This window comes from Seriola aureovittata, chromosome 15 (assembly GCF_021018895.1).
Source record: "Seriola aureovittata isolate HTS-2021-v1 ecotype China chromosome 15, ASM2101889v1, whole genome shotgun sequence".
Taxonomy (NCBI): Eukaryota; Metazoa; Chordata; class Actinopteri; order Carangiformes; family Carangidae; genus Seriola; species Seriola aureovittata.
In genome coordinates, this window is record NC_079378.1 from 23,230,251 (window position 1) to 23,242,255 (window position 12,005).

General features: G+C 39.5%; 1 protein-coding gene across 1 annotated transcript; it reads right to left on the bottom strand.

The window, feature by feature from the left end:
• Positions 1-10,180: 10,180 nt before the first annotated feature.
• Positions 10,181-11,998, bottom strand: supt4h1 (SPT4 homolog, DSIF elongation factor subunit). The gene is made up of 5 exons (XM_056396577.1): positions 11,822-11,998; positions 11,470-11,576; positions 11,327-11,382; positions 10,606-10,659; positions 10,181-10,479 (listed from the first exon to the last, which is right to left on the bottom strand). Exons 1-5 carry the CDS (start codon positions 11,888-11,890, stop codon positions 10,412-10,414), a joined length of 354 nt encoding a protein of 117 aa, XP_056252552.1. The 5' UTR covers positions 11,891-11,998; the 3' UTR covers positions 10,181-10,411.
• Between the last annotated feature and the right edge of the window lie 7 nt (positions 11,999-12,005).

Sequence of the window (12,005 nt, forward strand, 5' to 3'; positions counted from 1 at the left end):
AATAAATCCAAGAGCAACTGTTGGCAGTTCCGAATTAAATTAAATTAAAGATCCAGTAGATACATTTAACACTTAAATAATAATAAAAATTAAAGTTATAAAACTTTTCAGTTTTCAGTTTTAAATCCAATATTTTTTCAACCAAATTCCAAATAAACTTCTGAATAGAGAAAACGTCGTTTAAAAAAACGTTAAAGGGGAAAAAAAGCAAAGTTAATCAAGTAAAAACGGTCACACTGACATTTCTTCCATTATCTGACACATAAAACACATTCAATCATTTTCACCGTGTCGTCACAAATAATTCTAGCATTAAATAGACAACACCCTCCATCATACTTTACCCCGACCTTCACTTTCTTTCTGTTTTAAGTGTGGATTGTCCGGCAGCTTCACAGGTGTCTTCTCTCTGTCCAAGGAGTGGATGAAGAAGAAGAAGAAGCTGTCTCCTTTTGAACCCTCCTCAACCACGTGATGTAACCACAGGAAGAGGTCTAACAGTCACAGCCGTTCTCTTTCTCTTCTTCCGCCTCCACTCTGCTTTCTACAGGCGCTTTTTTAAATATGCCGACAACTCAGAAGATTTTCCTCCAGAAGAAGAACTCACGACACAAACGACCCAGGAAACGAACACCCTGGACGTTTACGATGTCTTAGAGTCAGCTACAAACACTAGAACGTCCTGGGCTTTGCTTTTAATAATTTCACTTTTCTTAATCAGTTTCAAATCAAATTCTTTGAAGCCTTAAGCTCAGTTTCTCCACATCAGTGCGGCCATGATGCTGAGCTGTAGGACATGATGATGTCATTTACACTCAAGTGGCTTCATGCAGTTTTGTTCAGAACACAGTGTGATGAGGAGTTGGGCAATAAACCCAGAATGAGGTGGAGAGAGAGGGATTCTGTCTACGCTGTGTTTTACATGTTTATTCCACATTAAGTTTATTATATATATATATAACACGGTTCATGACTGAGATCATCTTTACGTTCTCAGAGCCTCCTCAGAAAAGACTCAGTGCTCAGACGGCCGAGAGGTGCACGAGGAGATAGCATGAACCAAAACCTCCGTCTGTCTGCACACGGGCATGTGAGGAGTTTTCAGACAGACTTAAAAAAGAAGTGAACTTATCCTTTAATGTGCAAGTCAACGCTCTCGTTCAAAAGACGACTTGTTTGCTTGCTGAGCGGCATTTTCGTCACTATGACTACTATCACCCTTGTGTTGGTTGACAAAAGTGAAAGGCCACAGGTTTCAATTCCCCGTAAATGTAAATGTCCAACTGTAACCATGTGGTTTCTCATAATACTAACATGGAGGGGAGCCGGGCAAGTCCCCACACATCAGGTCAACAGCCCGTGAAAGAGGGAATTAAAGCTGCTCTGATGAGATGTAGTGACATGGAGTTTCACTCAGAGAGTCCTGACATTATTAATAAAGTGACCTGCAAGTTCAGGCAGAGGTGGAAAGTAACAAAGGATGTTCACTCACGTGCTGTTCTTCATATACACGAGTTCTTCTTCTACTCCTCCACATCTATTTACCTTTATTTTACTTACACTTACTAACACTTACTTTACAAATTAATATCTAAATAAAAACCATGATGAGTCCATAGAATATGATGTATTTCTATAGAACAAACTGTCCCATATTAACGTCAGAGTACAATATTAAAAGATAGATAGATGCTTTATTTATTCCCGGGGGGAAATTCATAAAATGCTCCTTATATCTTAATGCTAAATGATAATAATACATGTATATCACATTACAACAGAATGACGCATGGCTGATTTTTTCTGCATGTTTTATCCTTAAACTTTTACTTGAGCAGTAAAGGGTCCTGACATGGAACAGAATATAATGACATCTTTAAGTAAAGGATGTGCACACTTCCTCCACCACTGACTATAAATGCTCAGTCGTTTACAACCCGAGCGAAAACTAATAAGAGAACCAGCTTCTCATGAAAGTTTTTTTTTGCACCTCTGTCAGTTTTACGGTCTGCACCAAGTCAGTGAATGCGTCACACAGCAGTTATAATAAAACTTAATGTGGTTTATTCTGTAGTTCTGTCTTAGTTAAGTAAACAGGCTGCTCATACACCCCATGTGAGGAGTGAATGAAGTGACACTGGTGGCACTTTATGAGCAATATACACAGGAAGACACTGAATGAACAGTTTCTAATACATTATAATAAAGCAGATAATAGTGTTTATTAATCATAGGAGAAGCTTTACTTGTTAAAGAATACTGTACATTAATAAAACATTTTACACATTATAATGTAAAACTATTTATTAAAAGTCTCTGTGCTGATTATAGATGCTAAATGTGTGTGTGTGTGTGTGTGTGTGTGTGTGTGTGTGGGGGGGGGGGGGGTTTAATCAGAATTAGAATCAACACTTTCCCAGGGGGAGATTAGGTTAAATTACAGTAGCTCCCTCAGCGAAGAATAGAGAGTAGGAAGCAGATTATAGATAAAGATAAGATATAAACATAGAATGTCTTTATACTATGATATATAGATAAGAGATAGAAATAGAAATAAGGTAATATATGAACGCTGTGCATTATATTTTTAGTTCTCACACTAACTCTTTCATATCTATTCTTCCCATTATAGGCTTATGAAATATGAAATACTCCATTACAAAGTAAAATTCCTGCATGAAAAATCCTGCTTCAGTAAAGGAACAGAAGGCAGCGGCAAAGTCCACTGAAAGTTTCAAAGTAAAAGTCCTCATTTTGTTGATGTATTACTAGGTATGACATTATCAAATGTTTAATACTGATGCATTCACGTAGCAGCACTTTGCCTTTGCAGCTGCCTGAGGTGGAGCTGGTTTTAATATTATTTTAATATTTACATACAATCACCTCAGGTAGTTTAGTCCAGTGGCTTCAGGTCGGGGGACGGGCCCCTGCAAAAGGGCCACAAGATAAATCGTTTTGTGAAACCTTGAATCGAGGCTTTAATGTTATTTAAATGAAGCCATGTGAGAAATTGGAGGGAAAATGTCTCTTTGATGGAGCTGCTGACATCTCACGCTCACATGTGGCAACTAGACGCTGTGTTTTAGGAGAACACAAGCAGCAGCGTGTTGCATCATATTTGTCTTGGTGTAAAATCTGACTCTGAGACGTTACTAGTAAATATAGTATCTGTTGAATACATGTAGTGGAGTAAAAAGTAGAATATTTCCCTCTGAAGTTTAGTGGGGTTGATTTTTAAAGAGGCAAAATAAAATACAAGGATCTCAGAACTAAACTTGACTAAATGTTCTTAGTTATTTCCAACACTGGAGTTAAGTTCTCACATGTGTCCTCACACACTTTCCTCTGAGAACTGTGTGTGTGTGTGTGTGTAGATTTAAGATGACACTGTTATGATACAAAATTCATGGGGAAGGTGAGATCAGCTGACAGAAGTTAGGAAAACACTGAGGATTCTTATTCATTTATTTATACATATTAAATACAAGTTTCACTTCTGATGCTCCTGTAACATTTAAACCTGTTTTTTAGAATGAAGACTTGTTGAAGAGATCCAGCATATGGTGTCTTTAACAGCCACACATTGTTTTAGCCCTTAACCCTCCAATCTCCTGACCCCTGCCCTGCATTTGACTAATCCCTGCCCTCTGCAGCTAACTGAGTCACCAGCCTGCAGCGAGGGGAGAACACACCCGCCTTCAGCCGGCGGACCACCACTAGCATTCAGTCGTCCGTACACGTGCCAGGGAGGAAGTGATCCTAACTCCCCGTGTGAAGAAGAGTGCGCTGAAGCCGGGGCCTTCCCGAGCCCACGCTGCCTCTCGTGATAGACCTTATCTGGGCTGGCAGCCATTTCCCCTCCCTGCCTGCGCTCCCCGAGCTCCTCCTAGGCCACGGCCGGGTGTCGACACCACCGAGCCACGTAGAGTCGCAGATCATCCCAGACCTGCGAGCTCCACAGAGGCCTGAGCTGCTCTAAACCGGTTTCTGCAGAGCTCCAGGAAAGTAGATTTACTTTAAGAACTGAACTTAAGTCACATTCTGAGGTACTTATTTTTTATCCTTCTACTCCTCTACATGATTCCTGTCAGCTTTACACAACACAACACCACCTTTTTGGCTTGTGACCCCCTGGTCCCGTCTCAGATGTTCAGTTTCCTCTCTACACGTCTAAGTGTGACACTTTTCATTTACCACACACTCTCCTCACCACACACACACACACACACACACACACACACACATGCATGGTGTCCTTTTATCAGCACAAGCTCTGAGTCTGATTCATCATTTTGTCAGTTTAACAAAGTATACAGACAAAAGCAGGAAGAACCCAAAACAGCAAAGACACCAAAACTTACAAAACCTCAGTGATAAAAACTCAAAATATAATTACACAGCAGTTGAAGGATATAAAAAATATAGTTTTACAACAGAGAATATGTAAGAAATGAAATTACATCACGGACTGTGTGGGGCCTTCTTCATTGAATCTTCGTTTTTGCCTGTAAATCACTGAAAATATTAATAATTCAATAAAGTTGTAAAATCTTTTTTCAAAATAATGTGTCTTGGTCTCCAGATAAATCTCCACATTCTCAGCCTGTTTCTACAATGAAATATGCTCAGTGCAGTCACTGATGAAGAGACTGACTCCTATGAAAAATGATAGAGGCTCAAAAAAGGTCAAACTATCAGCGATGCACAGATTTGTGTTGCAGAACTTTATTTTATTTGTTTCCTCTCACATGAATCACCTCCGACTTCTGCTGCGACACTTTGGAAGGTCACAAGAAAAAGCCGTTACAAGCAGCTCCACCTCGAGCACCTATAACAATAAAACGTTGTTTGCAGTGTCATAAAGTATGTGATATAATATATCAGAAAATGCAGAATAAATATGTTTATTTTTGATACTTAATACTTAAATTTTACTCGTATACATGGAACTGTAACATAAAACTCTGGAGGCAGGTCTACCTCTAAAATAAAATATCAAAGCCTTTCATTTATGAAATACATATGAATGAATGTATACACACACACACACACACTTATATATATATATAATATATATATATATGTATACGAGTACAGTTAACAGTATACATATATAGTAAATATGGTATGGAGATCGGGTTAGCTAACTACACTGTCGCTCGCTCAGTTCTATGTGTGCGCTGTGTTCTGGGTTGGCGTGAGGAAGTGTTGTATAAGTTATGAGCTCAAAAAGTTTGTGTCAAAATGTTTAAAAAACAAGAAATGTGTAATGTTTCATTTACATTAACTGACACAATGAAACAATATAAGTATAAAATAAACTGAAATCGAGGAGTTTTTGAATGCAGCACTTTTAATTAATGGAGTATTTTTACATTGTCGTACTGGCGGTTAAATAAAGGATCAGAGAAGTTTTTCACGTCAGCGCAGAGCGCTCGTGTAACACACACGTCTGTGCATAGAGGAGATGCCCTCCCCTGTAAAAGGAAATGAAATCCTTAATATGACGAGCGGCTCTCGGTTCTGTAGCTTCTCTCTGGTCTGAAGAAGAGAGGAAGTTTTGTCAGCCTTATGAAACACTCACACACACATACATCAGTTTGTGTGGCCTGTGTGGGTAATGTCCATCTGCTATGTAAAAAAAAACTTACTTCTCTATCTCCACTTTGCCCCTGTCAGACAGAGACATTTAGACATGTCAAGACTGAGTTGAAGAAACCTCCACTTGCTTTTTGCTTTTTTTTCTTTTTTTTTTACCAGAGGTCACCAATCAGCCGAGACAAAGAGTAAAGCTGGAGTCGACACCTCAGTTTCTGATCTAATACTTTCCCTCCAGCTTAAAGCCCTGACATATCCAAATAAGGTCAAAAGCAATAGTGTAGCTGCAAGCACCAATGAGGCTGTGGCAGATGGGCTCTGTGTGTCCCTGTGTGTGAAAATGAAGGGCGTGCTTTGCTTCGCTTCACGTCACTTCGCTCGGTTGCTTCTACAACACTTGCTGCATGGGCGGAGCTGACAGTCTTCCTGACAACGCCTGTGGTCGTGGACGTCTTGCAGCGAGCAGCGAGCCCAGTTCTCAGTTTTGTTTTTAGATTGCAGCTCTCGTGAAATGACTTCAGCTTCTTCTGAAGAGCACATGGCTCAGATCACATGGGATGAAGTGATATGAGCTTCAGTATGGAATGGCTTTATGTTACATAGCATGAAAGGAGTGAAACTGAACAATTAAAGGATGTTGCACTCATCTATACGTGCACCCACTTCTGCACTGAGTTAGAAACCCACATGGAGGCGCAGACACTTGTGGTTTATTTGATTATCAACTGTCTCAATCCACCACACAGTCACTGTTCAAAACATCTCCACTCCACTTCTGATGGAACAAATGAGAAGTATTTCACATTCTGTACATTTAGATAAAAGACGTGTTTGATTTAAATGTCCTATTTTAGTTTTTGAGTTCAGGCTAACTGCAGCAAAATTTCAAAATAAAAGAGGAGGCGCGGGTCCTTGTCAAGAGAATGAGTGTTACTGTTCTGTATTTAAGGCATATTTCATCGCATGGCTTTTCCTCAGGAAATGTCTGACCTACAGGCGTCCGACACACAATATGATGACATGATCAGTTTAATTAATGACTTGTCAGGTTGATTTCATCTTTTTTTAATGTTCAAAATTCTCTATGACTTTCAGTAGAACGAAGTTTATATGGCTACACATGCAAGGATATGTTTAAACCTATGTTTTCCTGTTCAGACTCAGAGGGGCGAAGGTATCCCAGAATGCACAGGGAGAATTAATTCTGAACATATTATCATTCCAGGACAAACAGCCACTCACACTTCACATTTAAACGTCCCAGTGTCTCTGGTACCTGAGCTTCACGTCACACCAACACAAAGAGAACCAGATTCAGAACAACGCGTCCTCCTCACACCGTCACACTGCGCCGTCTCTTAGCACAACGTTCATGATGTCAATAATAAAACTTTAATTGTACAGCATGTCCAAACAAACTGACATGACTTAGTTTTGATTTTTTTCCGTGCTCGCTGGGAACAAAACAAATGTGGAATGTGCTGAGCTCTGGATGAAAATATTAACGTTAACTATACGAGGACTGGACTCACCATTATGTACAGTATATTCACAGTGGAGACGTACACATCACACATTAATGTCTGTCTGAACACACACTCTGTGTTGGGGGAAACACAAAGTTGTGAAACAGCAACTCATTTCCATTGTGGTCATCTTGTCCTCTGCATGGCAGCAAGTCAGGAACACATAAACTTTACAAAGACATTTCTAAGATTCTCACAAGAGGATAGAAAATAGTAATAAAACAGTACGATAAATAAATGTATAAAAGATCATTTAAATGAAACAGAGCAAGAGATCTCCATTAATAAAAGGCTCTATGAGTCTCTGACCTCTGACCTCATTGTGGCAGCAGAAAGAAAAAAAAATCCCCAGAGACGTTAAAATAAACGGTTGCATTAATTTCAGTAACAGTGTCTTTCTATTCATATCTTCCTGTACAGCTAAATGAGTGTTTTTGATGAACTGATAAATCATTGATACTGTGTAATAATTCACCTGTTTCTCAGAGCCACCACAAGAACAGAGATCTGGAATCACTTCAGAAACTTGTATATATATGTAAAAAATGTATATATCAACTATGTTTTATTTTTATTCGTTTTTTGTTTATTTTCAATCAGAAGTTTCCTAAATCGATCTCTCTCTGTCAGTCATCTGAGCTGCAGCTTCACTGCTTTCTCTAAATGATCCTCTGTGATCTGTTAACAGCAGTTGGAAAGAACTAAGTAGATTTATTCAAGTACTTTATTATTTATACTTTTACTCTGCCACATTTCAGAGGGAGGTCTTTGCTCAACTACCTGTCTTCTACAGCTATTTTTATAAGTCACTTTACAGATTAAAACTTCAATGTACAAAACTATGATGGTACAAAATTGATTGATTGATTGATTTGTATTTAAGTGAACTTTTTTTTACAAGTACTTGCACTCGTACCACAGGAAGTATCTTTACCATGTAGCACTGACACCTCTGAGTACTTCCTCACACCGCTGTCTCTCAGGAAGGATGAAGAGATAGCAACAGCATAACTCACCTCTATGACCTCAGTGGTAATACTGAGTCCTCACACACTGTTGCAACCAGTGACTGTATATAAAGACATTAGATACGATCATCGGTTGCAACCTGCTTCTAATGGAGATCCAGTTACAGTGTCATGGCCCACGAAGGGGCCAAGACCAGATCTACATGAGGCGCCCGTACACATGCTGCAGTAAAGACACGCACAGGCAGAAGATGCAGTGTGAGGTTTAGCTGTTGTATTTATAGCCTTGTATGTCTCTCGAGTTGCAGTTTGACATATGATGTAGTCAGAGTATATTTGCACGCTTCTTTAGAGGCATTACATAAGAAATAATGATTCTATCATCATTAAGAATAGATGCATAAACTTTCCTCTTGATATATTAAAATCATTCAGCACAGATGTGACTGCCTTGTTCATGCCAGTAAAAAAAAAAACCCAGTAATGTTTAATCAGTGGCATCTCTCTCCCTCCATGACCTATTACAGTCTGTCCAGAAACATAGAGTGAGAAATGTTCCTGCACATACATGAAACTGGGGCAGACTTCCTGTGTATTACATCACAGATACATTTACCTCTTATGCTGGTTTGTTTTATGCTTTTTACTGAATTTAAAATCCCTGATGGCAATGAATGTTCATTTATTTTTATTTATTTTAATTATGAATGCCTGGTGAGTTGTGACCTGGTAGTATGATAGAAGAACTAAAAAAAAACATCTGCTTCTCATCTCTAAACCATAATCTGAGCTATTTCTATTTTTTTTTTTTTTTTTTTAATCAAAGTGTGGTTTCACTAACCGTACCTGCAACAAAATATCTGCACCAGGTGCCTGTGCATTCAAACAGCAACTAACAGCATCTGATCGGACAACAGTAAGAGCTTACTGTGCTCACTTACAGAGATTTAAAGAGTCCTCAGTGTTCATGAGTCCAGTCCTTCAGGTTACAGTGAAATTAGACAATGCCTGGAGCCTCTGGCAATAAAAAATGTTCCTCCTGTACAGAAATATAAGCCAACAGTAGACCTGATACACACAGCAGCACAGGATGACTATAACTACAAACCTGATATTCTGTACAGGCTATTGTACAATGAAACAGTAACTACAGCAGCTACTGGAGCTGAACAGAACTGTAAAATTTAACTGGAGACACTTTCTGATACTCAGTAGGTGAGAATGTATTAACTCTACTAAAGGTTTAGCCTCTGGTTCACCCTACTGGCAGTGAGTGGTTCTGCATGTTATTGAGATACTCAGTAAAAAGCACCATCTTGTGGTTCTAATAGATTAGTACAGGAGCGTTTCATTATCATTTGTTCAAGCTGAAAATGAGGAGATGATTTTGCTGTTCAGTCCCTCCTGTCTGGTGTTTCAAATCAGTCGCTAGTTCACTAGTTAGAGACGCAGTGATTTCACAGTGAATACATGGTCTGTACAAAATCTCATGGAAATCCAAGCAGTAGATGTTGAGATATTTCACCCTGGACCGAAGTGGTGGACTGACTGACATTGACGTCCATAGAACGCACCGATAGTTCGTCTAAAAAAATCATACATATGTAAATGAAGTTATTTCTGTTCTCTAACATGACTCCACCATTTTGCTTTTCAAGAATAAGTGTGGTGAGGTTAGTCTGATGCAGGGAGACTGAGTGCTGTGTCATCCTGCAGTCTGCCTCGTTCTGCTGAGCTTGTTATTCTTCCAGGCAAAGAGGGGAATTATCTCTCTCATTACACCACTTTGAGTCATTGACTTGTGGGTTTCACATTCTTTACAGTTCAATCAGGGATTTACAGAAGGTATCTTCCTACTGAAAATTTTCTGGGGAACTTCCACTGAACTGTATCAGCTTTAGCACAGGATCACCCTAGAACATATCTGCTTCGCCTGGCAGTCCACCATCTACTGAATAACTGAGACTTACTGAGAGTGTGAGGTGAAATGTGCTCCAATGGTACACATGCTGTCCTAGCATAGGTAAATCTCACTGCTGACAGAAGCATAGAAATAAAAAATGAATAGTGATGTGATGACAACTATTCATATTTCTTATAAAAACAGACTTTTATTTTTCCTCAATTAATCAAAGAAAAGAAAATAAGAAATATCCACTTTTTCTCACCGATAATCACCCATGCTAATTTTTCTAATCATAAAAAAACACAAGAATTGAACAGTCCAGCAGTTGTAACTTCTTCCTGGGGTTGGTGCTGCAGTATGATACCGTTCTAATGTGGCTAATCAGACGACGTAAACTGGAAACAGTCGGTTTAAGTCTTGACTGCTGTGTCTCTGGATTTGTAGATCACTCCTCTGCTCTTCAGCTCTCTCACCACACCTTCAGAAAAGGAGGAAAAAATAGCAATGTAAACAGCAAGAACTCCAATCAAGAAAACAACCAAACACTTACTTTCTAAGTTTGTGTGTGTGATTTGCTAAATTTTGAGGAAGAAGAGTCAGATACCTGGAGGTAGTCTGCCTGTCACTGACACAGCATATACACCTGGCTTAAAGTTGCCTGTAGGATGAAGAACAAAATGAATGGAACAAGTGCATGATTATGATTGTTCTCTATGGCCTTGTACACTAGCTTTACAGCTGCATTACTTATTATTATTATTATTATAATTATCATTAACAAGTGACTATGTATAATGTATGTTAAACCCACACAGAAGTGGGCATAAACAATAAAAAATAAATTATTGTTTCTGCCTCATGGACATATTTTCTATGTGGTTCAGTTTCTATTCCTCAACCCAGTTCCCAGAAACAGCCAGCAGCTATTTTAAACAACCTCTAATAAACCCACTGTACACTACATGCCCGGTACTAAACAGCAGACAGTCACAGTTTGGGACTAGCTGGTGAAGAAAGTGGGAGAAGTAGCAGCTCTGGAGCCGGTTGGTGGAGGCCAAACCAGAGATACCATTCCAGTGAATGCTGGGCTTTAACAAGTTTTAAAAAAGCACTTCAGGCCCCTCTAGCTCTGTGTGCTAGAGGGGTGTGTGTGTGTGTGTGTGTGTGTGTGTGTGTGTGTGTGTGTGTGTGTGTGTGTGTGTGTGTGTGTGTGTGTGTGTGTGTGTGTGTGTGTGTGTGTGTGTGTCTTGGCTTTGTAATTTCCTCTGCCTCCTAGTGGTCGGAAATCGATTAATGCAGCTTCAAGTACAGACACACATCCTTACCTATCCTCTGCCATTTGGCCACCCAGCTGTCCTCCGGACTCATCATGGCTATCACACTGTGGACATACAGACAGCCGTGGTAAACATGGAGGAAACACTCCATGTGAAAGTTTTGGGATAATCGACGCTATGTCAATGTTTACCCGTCAAATGAGGAACTTGTGCATTCATAAACCATCTCCCGGTTCCCCTTCATCTGGAGGTAGGACTCACAGTTGTCACAGCCGTCATATTCAAACTGGTCAATGGTCTAAAGAAAACAAGGAGGGGGTAAGTGAGGTGGTAATACGTTACACAAACTCAAGACAATTGACAAAAAATAAAACATTAAAAGTAAGATACAAAATGCTTGATTTAACAAATGCAATCATGAAATCATCCCTCCAACCATTCATTTAATGCGTGATACACAACAAAAAACGCTACGCAGAGAGCGGCTACATGTTAGCACAGAAGCTAGCTCGATCGTTTCTTCCTCGCTGTTTCAATATTTACCTTCACCAGCGAACAAAGAAGACATGCCCGCAGATGGCGCAGGTCTTTAGGGACAGTCTCCAACGCCATTATGTTAAGCTCCTAGCATATAATACTATAGAAATACTAAATAACCAAACAGATCAATGTTTTGAATGTATTCCTGTCGCTGGTGATTACGTCACCGGTGAGGACCTACAAGAGA